General features: G+C 39.5%; 1 protein-coding gene across 5 annotated transcripts in view; it reads left to right on the top strand.

The window, feature by feature from the left end:
• PTPRA (protein tyrosine phosphatase receptor type A) overlaps window positions 1-20,288 on the top strand; it is a 164,297-nt gene that overhangs the window by 101,188 nt on the left and 42,821 nt on the right. For 3 of the 5 annotated variants that reach the window (XM_043885156.1, XM_043885154.1, XM_043885158.1), the window contains 4 exons: window positions 3,413-3,439; window positions 17,499-17,583; window positions 18,710-18,783; window positions 18,990-19,126. In XM_043885156.1, coding sequence (XP_043741091.1) covers window positions 3,413-3,439; window positions 17,499-17,583; window positions 18,710-18,783; window positions 18,990-19,126 — 323 coding nt within the window. Of the gene's footprint in view, window positions 1-3,412; window positions 3,440-17,498; window positions 17,584-18,709; window positions 18,784-18,989; window positions 19,127-20,288 lie in introns of those variants that run through there. The other 2 variants (XM_043885155.1, XM_043885159.1) reach the window with 1 other exon arrangement.

Here is a 20,288-nt window from a genome sequence, read left to right as displayed (position 1 = left end):
GGCTGATTTTACACTTACCGACAGTAGTCTTGGGAGAATATAGGTTGAATAGAGTATTTTTAGTGCGCATTTGTAAATTTAAATTGAATATTGTGAGATCTCCCTCTTTTAAGCTGTGTGTCAGAATGCCTGTTTTCCTACATTTTCTTCAGTGCAATAAATTATCAAACACCTGGATCTATGTCAGACTGACAGGTGAAAACTATTATCTCAGTGTGACTTGAATTTGCATTTTACTGAGTGAGATTGAGCATCTTTCCGTATTTAGAAGGATCATTTATATTTCCTTCTTTCTTTTCTTTTTTTGAGAAAACTCTGTTGCTACCCTTTACCCATTTTTTTATTAGTGTGTCAAGCTTATCACTAGTTTCTGGTTCCAGCCCTTGGGAAGGTGGAACAGAGGAAGTAGTACAATTTCTTTTCCAGAGGATGTGACCCAACTCATTTATAGAAGGTCTTTGATGTTAGCGCAATGAGCCCTTTTATGAGCCCTATAATAAGATTACAGTTATTTCCCCTAGTTGTTCATCCTTCTTTTCTGCATTGTAGAAACTGTTACTATCAGCTATTAATTTTTTTAATTAAAAACTCATAGGTTTGTGGGATTTCTCTGGCTTTCCAGTGGTTAAAATTCTGCACTGCCACTGCAGGAGATGCAGGTTCAATCCTGAATCGAGAAACCAGGATCCTGCATGCTGCGGAATGGAAAAAAAATGGATTTGTGTTAACTAAATGTGTTCTAGGTAATAGATCATATATAAAAAACCATTCCTTACACCAGTATTATAAAATAATATTCTTTTATTATTTTCTTTTATACTGTTATAATTTTTTTCTTCTGTGTGTGTACATGTGCATGTATGTGCCTGCACTAAAATCTTTGATCCATGTGAAATTTTTTCTGACGTAAAGTGTGAACTGTGAATATATATATATACATATTTTTTTTCCTAAATGACTAGCTGATTGTCCCCAATACCCTCTAATGAATAATCTGTTTTTCCTCAGTGCTTCAAAATGCCACCTTTATTATATGTTGAGTTCTGATGCATATTTAGGCTTTCATATGTATTTGAGTTCTGTTTCTGGGTATTTGTATTTTCTATTAACTTTTTTCTCTGTTCTTGTTCAGAATCCCACTGTTTTAATAATTTTAACTTTATGAAATACTTAATATCTGATAAAGTGAGTCATTCCTGTTAACCTTATTTTTCAGAATTTTGCTAGTAGTTCTTGATTATTTTTCTTCATGAACGTTAGAATCAACTTATTGTATACCTGGAAAAAGTTCTTATTGATCATGTTAAGTTTTTAGATTAACAGGGACAGTTGATATCTTTAATTTTTCCTATCTAAGAATGCTGTATATTCCATTTGCTGAAGCCTTTCATTATGTATTTCTTGAAAGTATTTTAAAATTTTTACCACTTGTGTGGCACATGTTTTATTCAGTTTATTTCTAGATATTTATCATTTCATTCCTATTTTAAAGAGTATTTATGTTAAATTTTGCCAGTTGCCTGCTCAGCATCAATGAGCAAGATCTGTATGATTTTTTCTATTATATGCTACAGTATATCATATTAATCGATTTCCTATTTTTCAACTATTTACATTCCTGCACAAACAGCTCCACTTGGTCTTATATTTTTCTTGACTGAAGTGTTGTGATTTATTTGCTATCTTCTACTGTAAATTTTTCCATTGATGTTTCCAAGTTATTTCTAAATGAGATTGGTATATGTGTTTCCTTTGTATGTAGCTAGTTTTGATAAGTTTTATTAGTCGATGTTTTGCTTTGCTTTATGAAAAGAATTGAAGTTCACTTAAAATTTTCATTTTGTTCAGATTTTCAAAATTACTTAAATAGATTTGAGGAAAAGTCATCCTTTAGGGTTAACTTTTTACATCCCTATGAGTATTTATTTTATATATTTAAGTCCTTTTTCCTGTTTAGGTTGACTAACCTATTTAATCGTTTGTTGCTTTTTCCTTCTCAAAAATCTGCAATAAATATTGTATATTTTATTAGTTCTGTCATTTTTCAGTTTTTATTTCATTAATTTCTCTTTTATTCTTATTTTTTCCTGCTTTTCTTAGATTTATTTTACACTTTTTCTGTCTTCCCTAATTGAATGCTTCATTTGTGTGTTTTCATTCTTAATTAATATGTATGTAATGCTATGAAATTTTATAAACACAGCTTTAGGCATACACCATAAATGCTCCTGTAGGTAGATAGTTAGGGTGTGGTCTAAGCTATTCTGACAAAGACATACCAAAATTCTTTGGTCACAGAAAGACACAAAAATGTCCTTCCCCTGTCACATTCCATAAGTGGGGGGCTGGGGCGGGCTGGTGCTTTGCTTTGTCAGAAACCAAATTTTTCCCTTTTTTTGTGGCTCTGGCATGCTGACAGTTGCCTTCATCTGCTTGATCAGAGATGGCTCTTATCACTGGATTCTGGTTCCAGCCCCTGGGAAGGGGAAACAGAGAAAATAGTACAATTTATTTTCTAGAGGGTGGGACACAGAAGTTACTCTTCTCCCTTTTGTTCACATCCTGTTGACTGGAATTCTTCATATGATTACGCCTTGAGTATCAGAAATTAAGTCTCTAACTGGACAGCTTTGTGCTCACCTAAAAAGGAGGGATGTTCTTTACTAAGGGCAAAAAGAGGAAGAGACTAATTGATATTGGGAGAAAGGTGGTAGATTTCTGCCGCAAATGTGATTTGTTATTTTTTAGATATTTTGCAGTTTAATTTGTTGTGTTGGTTTCTGCCATATAACAGTGTGAATCAGCCATAAGTATACACATGTCCCCTCCCTCTTGAATTTCCCTTACAATTTGGTTTTGATTTTAATTTTCAAGTATTTTCCTACTTTGTTAATTTCTAGTTTTACTGCGTCATGATAAAAGAATGTTGTCTGTGCTGTTTCTCCTATGAGGAATTTATAAAAGCTTGTGGATATTCCATAAGCCTTTGAAAAAGTTTTCTCTGTTAGTATATAGAGTTTGATTTATGCCATTTAGATTTCATTATCTATTATCATTTAGGTCTTTTATATTTTTAACTTAATTTTGCCCTATTGCATTTTGATGGCCTAAAAAGACATAAGGACCACAAGAACCACTGTGTTTATTTTTCTCTTTGCATTCTTGTACATTTTATGAGCATTGATGCTGTGTTGTTTTTGTCCTCAGGGAGAAGGCCAAGATCATTGATAAAAGTGTAATGAATCTGGGCACTCTTATTTCCCAGTTGTTGGCGGGTGCCTCATTCTAGCTCCAGCATATACAAGGGAAAAGTATCCATATTCCTAGAGCTTATTTTGACTTACATTAGGTTGAATAATAATGTTTTTCTTTAATCTGAGTGAACATTTCTGTTTTTTTACTTATTACACAGGTAATTCTGACTCGAAGGACAGAAGAGGTGAGCCATTCACCTTATGTCTCTTGTCCTTTTTACAGTATACAATATCTGTTGTGTTTCCTCTGCTCAATCTGTGTAACTTTGTGCATCTCTGGCTGTTATGTGTTTATTTTTCTTTGAATTGTTTCCATAATAACCTCATGGAGAAGAGTAACAGAAACAAATATTCATTGTTTTTAAACGTAGATATTTTTTCCGTAGTCTATAAAATGTTGGCCTTTTGTCACTTTATATGGTTTTCAGCCCTGTCTTGTAAAGTCCCTATTGCAGGAGATGCTGTGTCAGTGGTCAAAGCAGGACTGTGAAATCCCTGGTCACCAGAGAATAGAATACATGGACCCTCATGTGTAGAAGTGCACATTTCGATTAGGTTATAGTAAGGCTGCCATCATGGAGTAGGAAATGGAAACCCATTCCAGTATTCTTGCCTGGAAAATTCCATGAACAGAGGAGCCTAATGGCTTCATTCAGTCCATGGGCTCACAAAGAGTTGGGCATGACTGAGCAACTGAGCATGCACGCAAAGATACCAGTTTAAGGTAGATTATCAAACGGTCTAAGAAATGATCATACATTTGTTTGGAAAATATTAATCTGTGAAGCAATTTTTCTCATTCTGATTTCCATTTATCAAATCAGACTTCTTGAGATAGAAAATTTTCTGATTCCATTATTGAACCATGCACAGTTTTTCTGCATAAGTAAGGGAACACTTACTTGCTTATGAAGTTCTATTATGTAGAGAATATTTGAATCAGAAAAATAGACAATACTCTGTACAGCAACTATAATTTTTTTTAATATATTATGAAAGAAAAGTAGATACTCCAGCCCTTTATTTGTTGCCTGTCTACCACTGTGTTTGGTGAGGAACAATGAAGTGTTACCATATTATGTACAGATTTTGCTTGATTTTCCAGCTCTTGCTTTCTTAAACTGGGGAACTTGGTTTGACTAATGCAGTGCCCTTGTTATTCACTTTCAGTTACTGGAGTCTCACTATCAAATGTAGAACTTAATTAGATTTATGTTGCAATATATACTTGAATTTGTTCCCTAAAACTGCTCTTTTAAGCAATCTTACAGTAAAATCAAAAGTCAAAGAGGTAGGCTTCAAAATGAAACATAAGATCTGTGATTCCTTCCTGCTTCCTAATTAGTGTGTATTTTGGTGACTCAGATGGTTAAGAATCTGCCCGCAATGTGGGAGACCTGGGTTTGATCCCCAGGTAGGAACAATCCCCTGGAGAAGGAAGTAACAACCCACTCCAGCATTCTTGCCTGGAGAATTCCACAGACACAGGAGCCAGACAGGCTACGGTCTGTGGGTTCACAAAGAGTCACAACCAAGTGACTAACACTTTCACTTTCTTTTCTTACTCTTCAGCCTTTTTCTTGCCCCAGATACTATCCCTGTTATATCTACCTGACTAATATGGATTTCATTACTCTGATTAAAAAGAAATAAATTACTTTAATTATCTAGATTATTGCTAATTGTGACACGCTAAAGGTCCATCTAGTCAAAGGTATGGTTTTTCCAGTCGTCATGTATGGATATAAGAGTTGGACCATAAAGAAGACTAAGTGCTGAAGAATTGATGCTTTTGAACTGTGGTGTTGGAGAGTCCCTTGGACTGCAAGAAGATCAAACCAGTCCATCCTAAAGGAAATCAGTCCTGAATATTCATTGGAAGGACTAATGCTGAAGCTCCATTACTTTGGCCACCTGATACGAAGAGCCAACTCATTAGAAAAGACCCTGATTCTGGGAAAGACTGAAGGCAGGAGGAGAAGGGAACGACAGAGAATGAGATGGTTAGATGGCCTCACCGACCCAATGGACATGAGTTTGAGCAAGCTCTGGGAGATGGGGAAGGATAGGGAAGCCTGATATCCTACAGTCCTTAGGGTCTCAAAGAGCTGGACCCGACTGGACGACTGAACAACAATGTAATAAATGTTTTAAGTTTAAAAAATAATTTTGTGTAACTGCCTTTAACCAAATAGGAAAACAAAGATGCATACATAGTCTCAGCCTCATATGTAATGATGATTTAGCAGTATTACTATAAATTTTGATATCACATTCTAATTTTAAAGCCAAGTGCTTTTTGACAAATGAGGCTCTTGTTTTGAAGTATCTGTATTATGTCGGGTTTGCTAAGCAAATGATGTCTTATGTAGGTGATTAAGGGTTATAAATTTTTATGTATTGATCTTTGATATGTTTTTAAACAGCAAGAGCTGGTGTTTTAATTGACAGAGCATAAAAAAATAAAAAGAGAGGAAGGGAGGCAAGCTGCTTTGCTTTCTTTCTTTCAAAGTTGAAGAAGCTGTTTAGTGGGCCAGAAAGTTCCTTCAGTTTTTAAGTAAAAATAAAAGACATATTTTTCATCTTTACCAAGAACTTTACTGATCCACATATTCACTGTTTTGTTTCACTGTCTTCTGCCATTTTTCAGACAGTTTCATAATTCCATCTTGCCCAGACTTTTATCTTTTTGAGCAAAGAACTGTCAGGTGCCTTTTATAGTCTTTCAGGGAATTGAAATTTCTTCCATTAAGAGAATTTTGTAAAGACCAAAATAAATGGAAATCTGAAGGTGCAATGTCTGATGAATACAGTGGATGAATCAGAACTTCCCAGCCAAGCTATAACAGTTTTGGCCATCAAAGAAACATGTGGTCTTGTGTTATCCTGATGGAAGGTTTTGCTTTTTCTGTTGACTAATTCCAGACGGTTTTTGTTGAGTGCTGCTTTCAGTTGGTCTAATCTGAAGCCATACTTGTTGGAATTAATCGTTTTTCTGGAAGGAGCTCATAACGGAGTACTCCCTTCCAATCCACCATGTACGCCACATTACGTTGTTTGGATGAAGACCAGCCTTTGGTGTGATTGGTAATGGTTCATTTCGCTTGCTCCACAGTCACTTCTGTTCCACATTATTGTACAGTATCCACTTTTCATCACCTGACACAATTTGTTTTAAAAATGGAACATTTTCATTACGTCTCAGTAGAGAATCACATGTGAATATACAGTCAAGAAGGCTTTTTTCTGCGTAACTTATGTGGAACCCAAACATCAAAGCAATTAGCATAACCAAGCTGGTACAGATGATTTTCAACACTTGATTTGGATATTTTTACTATGTCAGCTATCTTCCATGTGGTATAATATTATGTCTCTCGATCACTATCATCTTCAACTGGTCTTCTTGACCATCAAGCATCGTCCATCGAGAAATCTCCGACATGAAACTTCACAAACCACTTTCGACATGTTTGATCAGTCATAGCACCTTCTCCAAACACTGCACAAATCTTTCTTTGTGTTTCAGTGGCATTTTTACCTTTCTTGAAATAATAAGTATAATATGTTGAAAATGTTGCTTTTTTCCTTCCATCTTCAGTATTAAAATATCTACACAAAAATTCACCAATTTTGATACTAAAAAAAATACACGCTGACATGACAGCTGTCACAATACAGTCTTAACAAAATTGTTTCAAATGAAGTTAAAGACAACTGAGCACTACTAAAGCCATCTTACCAAAAAAACCAAACAAACTTTTTGGCCAACTCAGTAATTACTTTCTCATGTGTATTATTTATTAAATGTATTCCAAATTATTTTGGTGGAGCCAGCCTTTTCCTAATTTTGAAATATATAAGATTTACCATTTTAACCACATAGTTAGTGGCATTAAGTACATTCACATTGTTATGCAATCATCACTACCATCTGTCCCCAGAATTTTTTTTTAATCATCTCAGACTAAAACTCTGTAGCGCGTTAAGCAGTAACTCCATGTCTCTTCTTCCCCTAGCCCCTGGTAACCACTAATATACTTTTTATCTCTATAAATTTGTCTGTTCTATGTACCTTATTTAAGTGGAATCATAACATTTGTTCTTTTGTAACAAGCTTTTCTTTTAAAACATTTTCACTGGTGTTAGTTTGTGTGACTGGATGATTTGTGTAATATACAGTAATGTGTTAAACCTAATTCTAGCGTTATCTACCAAAGTACAGTGGTCATGAGTATACTCTCCAGTTGTTATTTAGTCATTGCTAGTTTGAAATCCCAATTTTATTAGTTTTGTTCTAGGGGACTCTGAGACAGAGATTTCATGTACCTGTGAGGCAGTGATGGCAGGAGTATTGGGTAGGGGGTGAGAAATAAGATGCCGTGGTATCAGAGCAGAGGTATTAGTCTGTGTGGGCTCTGGAGCTAGATCATCTGAATTTGCATATTGACTACCACTTATGGCAGGGGTGGGGGTAGGTACTTTAACTCCTCTGTCATCTTTTGCCATTTGCAAGATAGGATGGGAACAAAATTTCGTCCACGGGGTTGTCATGAGAAATGAAGTGACATTAAACTAGTGCTGCGTGGGCATATAGCAGTTGCTCAGCAACTCCTACTACCACTGCCACTCTGTTACTCTTACTTAGATGGATGACTAAAGGATCAGGAATCTCAGCCATGCAGTCAGAATTGTGGGAACAAGGGTGTTCCACAGTATCCCAAGGCAGGGTCACACTGCAGCTTACTACCACAACTGTAGACATTAGGTCATCCTCTGTCCTGTATCTTTTAAAACAAAATTCTGCATAAACTTGTCTCATCTTACTTTTTAATGTGCTGTGTACTTAGTACTCAGTCGTGTCCGACTGTTTGCAACCTCGTGGACTATAGCCCATCAGACTCCTCTATCTATGGGGATTCTCCAGGCAAGAATACTGGAGTGGATTGCCATGCTCTCGTCCAAGGGATCTAAGACCTTATAACTGATATTTGTTAGATAGCAAGAGTACATGCTAAAATTTTTCTAACCATAAATTATTTTAAATGTAATCATTTATATAACTTGAGTTTTGTTTTGTTTTTTTTGTTTTTTTTTTAGATCTGGAATAGTACCCAGTTAGTATTTGTGAAGGAGTTCCTGAGCTACAGAGTTCTACAACCAGGCAGGATAAACATTCTGTTGCATCCTAGAGAGGCTCCTTAAAGTTTCTCAGCTCTCAGATCAGATCACCTGCTCCCCTTGGCTTTCTCTTTCGATTCTTTTCTAGAGTTGGAATCTAGAAAGGGGCTGACATTCTTGTTAAAGAGATATCTTGAGATTATCATAGTATGTGACATTAAGTGAACTTCGTTTATAATGGCTTTCTGTTTTGGTGGTTTAGTCACTCTGTCGTGTCTGACTCTTGCCCACCAGGGCCCTCTGTCCATGGGATTTCCCAGGCAAGAATACTGGAGTGGGTTGCAATTTCCTTCTCCAGGGAGTTTTCCTGACCCAGGGATGGAACCCGGGTCTCCGGCATTGCAGGCAAATTCTTTACTGATGAGCTGCCAGGGAAGCCAAGTGGTTTTCTGTAAGCACCTTTAATAATGTATTCACTCAGCACCTATGAGATGCTGAAGATTCTGTGGGCGGGCAGTGTTCCCTGTCTCATGGAAGAAGCATGTGAACTCCAAGAATCAGAGCCTACTCAGCTACATACTATTGGATATACCATACAAAGTGCTATGAGGAGAGCTTAAAAGGCTCACTATACATGGGGAGTGGGAAGGAGGCATGATGGTGAGTTTTGAGCAGTTTAAATTAATACAGTAACTGAGGAAAACGAGGGTGCATGAGATAGGGTAAAAGCGAGGAGACATGAAAAAGCCAGTCATGTGTTTGAGGAACTGTGCGTGGTTAACTTGCATGAGGTAAGAAGTGGTAGGAGGCAGCCTTAGTGGTGCATTGAGCTCAGGGTGTCTCCTGGTGATGTGATGGAAGGAAGGAAGATGGTCAGATTATTGTTTAAGAAAGCTAACTCCAGAGGCCTTAGGGAAGATGGATGAGTAATAGAAATTAAGGCTTCCAAATGGTTATTTGGCCCAAGACAACAGTGATTAGGTTCACCCCGGAGGTTTGGGCACTTGAGGCAACTTGATGACTTTCAGTGTTTTTAGAGCACTTTACAACCTATGAAGAAGCTCTTAAAACGATGGTGCCTTTGAGAGTTAAATATTTCTGCCAAAAAGTATGAAGACAAGACAAAAAATTGGGCCTTAGAAGTTGAGGCTAGAGGAGTATGGCCTTTACTTCACTGGTTATGTTGCAGTTGAACAAGGATCAAGACCTTGGATGATTCACTTGTCTACGTATGCTCAGTCGCTTCAGTCATGTCCAACTCTTTTGTGACCCCATGGACTGTAACCTGCCAGGCTCCTCCGTCCAAGGGATTCTGCAGGCAAGAATACTGGAGTGGGTTGCCATTTATGAGCCCTTTGAATTCTATGCCCTTTGTTTTCTTGGAAAGGGAGTGTAAGCAAATAGACAACTGTGGTCTGTTTTAGTACTTTTAAAATGCTGCCCTTTAAATGCTGAACTTCTGCTAGAATGGATGGTTGGGGAGTGGGGTGTTGGGGTGGGAGTGGCAGGGAATGGGCCACCGTTCCTGCCATGGCTGCATCATATAAGGACATATCTCCAGAGAGCCCAGACCAGGACAAGGCTAATAAGCACAATGAGATGATGAGTCTTTCCGGTTTGGGAGGAGCTTTTCCTAGTATGGTGACTGGATTATGAGCCTGTCTCCAAGTCTGAGATTTGATATAGGGAGCTGTAAATTCTCTCCTCTTTTATTAATAGATCTGAGTCTCCTTCCCTCACACAGGGCTGGGACATCTTTACTATCTGTATTGTCTTTAACTGTATTTTAAAAAACATGGGTATAATTCAGATGTCAAGAGGTAAAATCTGACTTTAATGATAGAGGACTGTTCTGGCCTGAAAGCTTGGGAGAGAAAATGTTTTTCCAGCAAACTCATAGAAAAAGAGATCAGATTTTGGTTACCAGAGGTGGGGAGTAGGGGGAGGAGGAATTGGATAAAGGCAGTTAGTTCTAGGGATGTACGTAATGAGCACTTGTTATTGTCGTTCAGTCACTAAGTTTTGTCCAACTCTTTGTGAACCCATGGGCTGCAGCCTGCCAGGCTTGCCTGTCCTTCACTATCTCCTGGAATTTGCTCAGACTTGTGTCTATTGAGTCAGTGATTCCATTCAACCATCTCATCCTCTATTGCCCCCTTCTCCTTTTGCCTTCAGTCTTTCCCAGCATCAGGGTCTTTGCCGATGAGTCAGCTCTTCACATCAGGTGGCCAAAGTATTAGAGCTTTAGCAACAGTCCTTCCAATGAATATTCATGGTTGATTTCTTTTAGAATTGACTGGTTCCATCTCCTTGCTGTCCAAGGGATTCTCAGGAATCTTCTCTAGCACCACAGTTAGAAAGCATCAGTTCTTTGGCACTTAACCTTCTTTATGGTCCAACTCTCACATCTATGCATGACTACTAGAAAAGCCATAGCTTTGACTATACAGACCTTTTTTGGCAAAGTGATGTCTCTGCTTTTGAATATGCTGTCTAGGTTTGCGGTAGCTTTTCTTCCAAGGAGCAAGTATCTTTTAACTTCATGGCTGCAGTCACTGTCTGCAATGATTTTGGAGCCCAAGAAAATAAAATCTGCCACTGTTTCCATTTTTTTCCCCATCTATTTGCCATGAAGTAATGGGACTGGATGTCATGATCTTAGTTTTTTTAATGTTGAGTTTTAAGCCAGCTTTTTCACTCTCCTCTTTAAGTTTCATCAAGAGGCTCTTTAGTTCCTCTTCACTTTATACCATTAGGGTGGTGTTATCTTCGTGTTTGAGGTTGTTGATATTTCTCCTGGTAGTCTTGACTCCAGCTTATGACTCATCCATCCCAGCATTTCACATGATATACTCTGCATATAAGTTAAATAATCATGGTGACAATATACAGCCTTGACGTACTCCTTTCCCAATTTGAAACCAATCCGTTGCACCTGATCTGGTTCTATCTATTGCTTATAAGTAGCACTACTGTATGTTAAATACAAAAGTTAAGAGAATAAATTCTAAGTGTTCTATTGCAAGAAAAAAATTTTTTCTATATATTTAATTTGTGTCCGTATAAATCATGGATGTTCCCTAAATTTACTGTGATAATTGTTTCATGATGTAAGTCAGATCATCATCCCATACACCTGAAACTTACTTTCTGTGAATTGCACTGCTCTGGGTACCTCATGTAAGTGAGCTCATACCGCATCTGTCCTTTTGTGACTAACTTACTCACTTAGCTTAGTGTCTTCAAGATTCATCCCTATAATGTAACATATGTTTCCTTACTTTTTAAGGCTAAAAATATTTCATTGTATACGTATGCCACATTTTGCTTATCCATTCATCTGTCAGAGGACATTTAGTTGCTTCTACACTTTAGCTATTGTGACTAATGCTGTTACGAACATGGATATTCTTTTGAGCATATACCCGAAAGTGGAATTGCTGAATCATAAGGTAATTCTATTTCTTTTAGAATTGCCATACTGTTTTCCACAGCAGCTACACCATTTTTACTTTTCTACCAATGCTAGCCAACACTTTTCTAGGACCTTTTGTAATAGCCATCCTGATAAGTGTGAGATTGCTCCTCATTTTATAGTGGCTATTTTAAATTGATACAGGGTCCTCTTGCACAAATTGCAGTATACTTTGAAGATTTACCCTATTTTTTTTTTTTTTTTTTTTTACCCTATTTTTTATATTACCTCTTCTGTCCTTGATGTTTGTGACAGTCTCCTGTAGGACTCTGGTTGAACTTTGCTCTGGAGCACTGAGGGGATTGGAATGTGCTCACAGTAGGGTAATGGCATTGTGAATATGTTAAGAATTCTTATCTTTTAGTGATGTATACTGAAGTAACTACAGTTGAAATGATATGTCTCAGATTTGCCTTAATATATGCAACGGGTATAGACCAGTGGTTCTCAGTTCAGGGTGACTTTTCCCCTAGAAAACACTTGGCAACGTCTGATGGTGATTTTTGGGCTTCCCCTGGTGGTTCAGTTGTTAAAGAGTCCACCTGCAGTGCAGGAGGCCCATGTTCAACCCCGGGTCAGGAAGGTTCCCTGGAGAAGGAAATGGCAACCCACTCCAGTATTCTTGCCTGGAAAATCCCATGGACAGAGGAGCCCGGCAGACTACAGTCCATGGGATCACAAAGAGTAGGACATGACTTAGCGACTTAACCACAGAAGCTGATTTTGGTCATCACAATTAAGGGTTTTCTACTGGCATCTAGTAGCTAGAGACCAGAGATGTTGTTAAACATCCTATGGTGCACACGACAACCCCTTACAACAGAGAATTAGTTATCCCACAGTGTTAATTAGTGTGCAGCTGAGAAACCCAGGCCTAGTAAAGATGAAAAAACTGGCATGTGATGATACTGTTGCAGTGAAAAGATAAGTGCATAGGGATTTATTGTAGTGTTCTCTTTTCCCCTGTGGGAGTTTGCAAGTTTTCCATAATAAGGTATAAAATATATATGGAGCTTCTATTTTTTTATATATATTTAATAAAGGAGCCATCAGCACACTTCCTTTCTGTATAGAGCACTGTTTTTCCAACTGAACCAGGATTAGATACCGACAAGCTGTGGTTGGTGAGCCTTTGGTTAAATACCCTGCTACCTCAGAGCCTACTTTTATCCCTAGTCCTGGTTGACTCTGAGTTTGAGGTGTTTCTCGGCCCAGGTTGGTAGAACTAGTACTACCTCTCAACTGGAGTTTCTTTAGCTCTCATCTCTTTAGCAGTCTAATTCCATCTGCTTTGTCTTCCACAAATCCCTCAAAGTTTCTGGTCTACTGATGCCACTCTATTTCTTCTATCATTTCAGTGTCCTTTTGGCAAGAGAAAAAAATAAAATTGTGGATTCAGCCCACTTATCTTGAGCCAGATGTCTTCTAATTACCTTCTTTTAATACCTGATATACAGCCCTCTGTGATTGGCATTGAACTGAGACATAATATGGTGATAAGTCATTAATTCTTTTTTTTTTTTTTTTTAAGTATTTATTTATTTGGCTGCCCTGGGTCTTAGTTTTGACATTCGGGGTCTTAGTTTTGACATTCGAACTCTTAGTTGCGGCATGTGGGATCTAGTTCCTTGACCAGGGATTGAACCCAGGCCCCCTGTGTTGGGAGCATGGAGTCTTTAGCCACTGGACTACCAGGAAAGTCCCAGTCATTAATTCTTTTATTCATTCACTCAGTGTAGTCCATCTAGTGTTTGTTCAGCACCCACTATGTGTGAAATTCTGTGCTAGGTGTTAAGCATATGGTGAGAAGCAAAGCAAGTATATAATCCTTGCCTTTATGGAATTTAGGGTATAAAGGAGGGATACTCATAATCAACTTTACTCAAATAAATACTGAATGTGAGGGGTATTTTCAAAGGAAATAATAGTGTTCTGTGCAAATAAAAAAAAAAATAGCTAACATTGACTGTGTATGTAATTGTGTGCAAGTAACTGTGCCAAGAACTTTACGTGGATAATCTCATTTAATCTTTAGAATAACTAATTTTAGAGATAGGGAAACTAAGACTTACCTAATTTAATATTAAGTCAGAAAAGACCTCTCTGGAAAAAGTAATACTTGAAATGAGAACTGAATGACTAGGGAGTTCAGTTTAGTTCAGTCACTCAGTCATGTCCGACTCTTTGCGACCTCATGGACTGCAGTACTCCAGGCCTCCCTGTCCATCACCAACTCCCAAAATTTACTCAAACTCCTGTCCATTGAGGCGGTAATGCCATCATCTCATCCTTTGTTGTCCCCTTCTCCTGCCTTCAGTCTTTCCCAGCACCAGGGTCTTTTCAAATGACTAGGAGTTAGCCAGGTCAAGAATGGAGGAACGCTAAATACAGCAGAAGGAATAGAGTTCAAAGGCCCAAGGAAAGAGTGAACCCAGCATGGAAGGCTGCCAATGACTGAAGTTTAGTGAGCAATGAAAGAGTGGAGAAGACAGAAAAAGCAGGGGCTAAATGGGGGAGGTTGTTACGGGCCAAGGTAAGGATATTAGATTTTAGTCTAAAGGCCTGGGAAACCTTGGAAGGTTTTACGTAAGTGGAGACTATGATCTGATTTGCTTTCTTCAAGATCACTGTCCCTGCTTTGTGGAAAATGGACTGGCAAGGGACAGTGGCTTATTGTGATTCAGATGAGAAAGGACAAAGATTTAGACTAGAGTGATAGCAACAGAAGGGAAAAAAGGCAGACAAATTTGAGGTGTTGGTTTTAGTACCAAGACATTACTTGCAGGGACTTCCCTGGTGATCCAGTGGTTTAAAATCTGTCTTGCAATGCAAGGGACGGAGGTTCAATCCCTGGTCAGGGAATGAAGATCCCGCATGCCACAGAGCAACTAAGCCCACGCCCCACAACTAAGACACAACGCAGCCCAAAAAATACGATGAGAGACTATTTTTAAAAACAAATAAAATATTACTTGCAGCTGAGTTGCATATAGAAGATAAGCCTAAGGAAGAAATTAAGGGAATTCTTACATTTCTTAGGTGAACAATAGGGTGGATGGATGGCAGTGCTAACTACTGAGTTACTGGTGAAGGAAATTTTTTTAAATGCAGGAAGGTGGCATTGCCTGTGAAATTTAAAGTAGAGGTAAGATCGTTTCAGAAAAGTTTGAAGAAAAGTCTGACCAAGCAGTGCAGATGTGGAAATTGCTAGCATATAACTTGAGCTTCCAGCCTGATCTGATCAACTGGATGAGTATTGAGAAGAGTGCCAAGGACAAAGCCCTGAGTAAATCAGACATTTAAAGTTCTGTGTGAGAAAAGGAACAACTGATAAGGGAAGATATGAAGCAGCCAAGGGACAGAAAGAGGAAGTTTCTCGTGGAAACTGAAGAGAAGAAAGTTCTTCAAAAAGGAGGGAATAGTCAGCCAGTTTGAGTGCTCATTTTAATATGAGATTCACATACCAGGGTATGTTTGAAAACTGCCATCAACGAAGAAGCATGCTATGATATTTCCCATCTCTTTAAAAACAGACAAACTTTCCATCCTGCCTCTGCCTCCAGCTGCTGCTTTTCTCTGCATCTCTTGATGATGAACGTCCTCACCTCAGATAAGGAATCGGTGTCTCACTGTCTTTTCTTTCCATCTTTATTTCATTCCATTTGGGCTTTCTCAATAACTTAACTGAAACCAGTCTTTTGAAAAGGTTACCAATAACTGCCCTCTTGTCAAATTAAGTTTCACTTCTCTGTTTTCATCCTACTTAATCTGTCTATAGTATTTGACTGAGTTGATTACTCCCACCATCTTGAAAAACTCTTCTTGGCTTTCATGACACCACATTCTCCTGGGTTACCTCCTACATTAAGACTGCTACTTACAAGTTAGTTTGACTACCTGATCTTTTTAAGAATGTAAGTCTGTTTATATATCTCCCCTGTTCAAACCCCTCCAGTCGCATAGTGTTTCTCGTCACATTCAGAATTAAATCCACACTCATTACCATGGAGTGCAAAGTCTTCTCATTCCTGCCCACCTCTCTAGCCACATCTTGTACCAAAACTGGTCTTTGTGCTCTTTCTTGAACCCACCAAACTGTTAAGGACTCTTACGCTCACTAGTCCCTGGGCCTAGAAAGCTCTTTGCACAGACCTTTTTATGATACACTTCTTCACATTATTTACACCTCTGCTCAGTATAACTACTTCAGACCTTCCAAGACTACTCTAATTTAGCCAGCCACTGCCCTCTCCCAAAGCCCATCACTCTGTATTCCCTTACCCTTCTTTTTATCATGTATCTTATCTCTGAAATTGTTTATGATCAGTTTTCTCCTTCTTCCCCCAGAATGTCAGCTCTCTTGTCAGTTGTCTGTTTAATCACTTCTCTATTCCCAGTGAATGGAACAGTGTCTGGCATACAGTGTGGGTCCATAAGTATTTTTTGGATGAATGCTAGTAAGAGGTTGAATCAGATGAGGGTGGGAATGTTTCCGTTGGATTCGGCAACATGCTATTTGTTGGTGTCCTTCATGAGGAATTTAAAGGGTGCACTCAGGGTAGGTGTCAGAGCAAAACAGTGTGGAGTACCCAGAGGTAAGAGGTTAGAGAAGACAACTGTTTTATAAGATAACTGTTGTGAGAAGCTAACTGTGAAGAGAGACATGGGACTGGCTGTTGGTGGTAGGAAGAAGATCAATGAGATCAAGAAGACAGATATTTGAGGTGACAGTAACAGATGTAATACAGACCACATGTGACAGGATTGACTTTTACATGGAGGGATCTGCTGCAGAGGGCAGAAAGTGATACTGCTAGAAAAGGTGGAAAATGGTGAAGATAGTTACAAATTCATGCTGGTCGTGTAGTTCATGGCAGGGCATGAAAGTGCAGGAGGAGGGTGAGGCTCATTATGGGTGGAAAGGAAGCCAGGCCCTGTGGAATGGGGGGCAGAGTTTCTGTATCTCCTCCAGGCCAGATGTTGCTGTAGTTGGGGTCCTGGTGGAAAGAGGTAGAAAACGATGACTGTGGAAAGAGGTAGCAAAGAATAACCAGCAGTTTTAGACACACAGTGCTTAAAGATCCAATAATGTCTCCTTGCTTTAATCAGGAACAATATTCTCTGTTCCAGGAAACTATTTGCATTTATGGTAGGAAAATTGTCCTTTTTCCTTTCTCTCCCATCTTCATGGAGCCCACTGAGCCTGGGAGAAAGTACACTGTTGGGCCTAAACCCCAGCTTGCTATCAGGATTGGATGTGTTCATGCTTTAAAATATTTGAGTATTTCTTACATGTGGAGCGCTGGTTTTGTCTTAGGCTCTGTAGCAATGAAAGAAGCAGTCTCTGCCTTCAAAGAACTTTCATTCTAATGTAGGAAAACGGAGACTAAACATAACATATGATAAGTCAGGTCGGGTGGGCATGTCACCCTAGGCCTTTACCCTGCTCTACCCTCCTCTTCACCCAGTAACCCTGGGCTGGCACTCTTTTCTTTTCTCCCTCTTTTCCTCCCCGTGCCCAGCCATCTGTCAATACATAAGCATTTGGAAGAGTTGTTCTTCCTCATCTGAGTGTTTCCCTGAGCAGCAGACTCAAGCCTTCCATTACCTACAGTGGTTAACAACATGTTTTGTTCTCTTGATTTCAGATGAGACGCCAATTATTGCAGTGATGGTGGCCCTGTCCTCTCTGCTAGTGATCGTGTTTATTATCATAGTTTTGTACATGTTAAGGTGAGCATGCTGATGCTTCTGCATTCTTGTGGACTCTGTTTCAGTACCCCCGGTTCTGGATAAGCCCACAAGTCCAAAAGACAGTAGGATAAGGACAATGAATGGGATAGAGGGAATGACTCATGGTAGCGTTCCTAAGATTAAAATTCTGCTTAAAAATGTTTTTAAAATTTTATATAGTCTTAAAACCCAGCCCCTTCCTTTTGCTTCCATCTGTCCCAAGTCCAGTCCTTCAACTCCAGTTCATCCTAAAGCCCAGGACTGTGGTTTAGAGCTTGAGGGAAGATGCCACAGTCTGTTGTTACTGATCGGCATTTTAAGGTCTTCAGATCTAGCCCTATTGAAACAACCCCTGAAAGCACCCCAGTGGAAATTATGTGTTCAGTAAAGGTCTACTTTATTTCTTGTTGGGGCTTTGACCCCAAACCCCTCTAGGGCCCCTGACTCAGCATGCTGAACGGAACCATGTAAGCAACAGGGTTCCTCTTCCTGACTTTCTTCCAGGGTCTTCTAGATGATACTCCTCAAACAGGGAGCAAAAGCCAGGAAGGGAAACCCAAGGGAGGGAAGTGGGAGGTACATTTGTTCTTTTCCTACTGGAGTCCCTGCCCTGACTGAGTTTAACTCTGTCCTTATTTTTGGCTTAAGCTGCTCTGGGCTCCCTCTGTTCTTCTGTATGGATAAAGAGAGGGGAACCGCGTACACCCCTATAGTTTGTCTTGTGTCTCCTATCTTTCTGGAGGAGACTTGTGGCCAGACCTGTGCCAACAAGTCTGAAGCTCTGAGTTTCTCTCTTATTACACCCAGAAAGTACCAGGGTTTTTGTTTGATACTCTTTTATCTCCCTCCACTTTATTATACCCACATATCCTACCCAGTGTCTCTACCTGTGATTTGCAGCAAATCCTGGAACTGGAACTGTGCAGAGGAGCCATTCCAACGAGAACATCCTGTGGGGTCTCCTGGGTTGAATTGTAGTGTGCTCAGCAGGAGCACACCGAGGTGCTCCATCTCCACTGGAGCTGCCTCAGTGTGTAAAGGCTGAATTGATAAGTGGAACTACAAACCGGTGATTGGTCTCTCTGACTCCATGCTTAGTGTTTCACTGTGAACATTTTCTCATTAGGTTTAAGAAATACAAGCAAGCTGGGAGCCATTCCAATTCTTTCCGCTTATCCAATGGCCGCACTGAGGATGTGGGTAAGACACCCCTGAATGACATGGGGGACTTTCATGGAGAAGAAAAATCAAGAAAATAGGAGTTTCCCTATCCTAAAAGAAAAAAAGAACTGAGAGCAGCACTAGTGTTTAATGCCTGGCCCATAAGCTCAAGCCCATAATTTGGTCTCCAGAGAAAGGCTGTGTCCCAAAGGCACCTGACCAACCTTCCCCCTTATGCACTGCAGAACCCCAGAGCGTACCACTTCTGGCCAGGTCCCCAAGCACCAACAGGAAGTATCCGCCCCTGCCTGTGGACAAGCTGGAAGAGGAGATTAACCGGAGAATGGCTGATGACAATAAGCTCTTCAGAGAGGAATTCAACGTGAGTTCTTTGCTGAGGCTGGTGTGTCAGCAGGGAGAAAGGCAGACCTAAGGTCAAGCCTTTTGAGTGATGGGGTAGAAAACAGGTTTCTAATGGGTTCAGAGGTGTGAAATTTTTACCAGGTTCATCTGACTTCTTTCCTATGTGATCATGGACAGGAAATGAAAAAAAAAAAATTGCCTTGCCTCCCTCATCTACCCATCTATCCATTCATTCATCATTGCGTCTGTTACTTTTGTTTACTTATCCAGAATCTAACATATGTGAGGTGCCAGGGTTTTTCAAGGGGAGCAAAAGCAGATAGTCCCTGCATTCAGGGAACTTGGTGTGTAAGTTCAAACAGAGTATAGAACATGAAGAACTGGAGGACATGAAGAACTAGTGCTGAGGCATGGGAACCTATATTAAGAGGTATAGCCTTTAGAGTCTAGAGCCAAGGGCTCCCAGGGTATCTTGAGTAGACAATAGGAGGAAGTAATTGTGGAAAATGAGGACCATGGCAGATTGCAGGGCACAGGCCTCATCTTGGGTAGCATTTACATTTGTATGTTTTATAACTCCCTCAAGAAAGCAGACCATGTTTGTGAATCTACCAGTTGCTGATCCCAGTCCACTAATTCAGAATTTACTTTAAAAAAAAAAACAATGTTTTAATTGAGACCCACTCATAGGCAAGGGCATTGGGGAAAGGCAGATGGGGAACATTCCAGGTACTGGGAATATCAGAATCAATCTGTTGGTAGTGACGGTGGGTGAGGGAAGACACATTCAAAGAATAATGAAAGCTGTGAGTGGCTGAAAGGCAGAGACTTGAGGGAGATGAAAATGTAGAAGACTGAGCCAGACTGTAGATCCTGTAGACTGTCATGAGGGAGGTGGAAAGCCACAGACCAGCCAGGTTTATATTTTGAAAAAAATGACTCAGACTGGTGGTTAGGGAATAGCCAGGATAGAAAAGAAAATGGGGAGACCAGGATAGAAACAGGAAATACAGTTAGGGGCTGCAACAGTTAGACCAGAGGTGCTGATCAGATGGATGTAAAGTGGTAATGATTAGGGAGACGGAAGTGGATTTGAGGACACAAAAACAGTTCCAGAATTGGCTAATTCATCAACCTGGGCATTGCTGAACTTTCCAGAATTGGCTAATTCATCAGCCTGG

This window comes from Cervus elaphus, chromosome 23 (assembly GCF_910594005.1).
Source record: "Cervus elaphus chromosome 23, mCerEla1.1, whole genome shotgun sequence".
Classification (NCBI taxonomy): Eukaryota; Metazoa; Chordata; class Mammalia; order Artiodactyla; family Cervidae; genus Cervus; species Cervus elaphus.
Note: the sequence above shows the minus strand (reverse complement) of the source record. Positions and strands in the feature narration are given on the sequence as shown.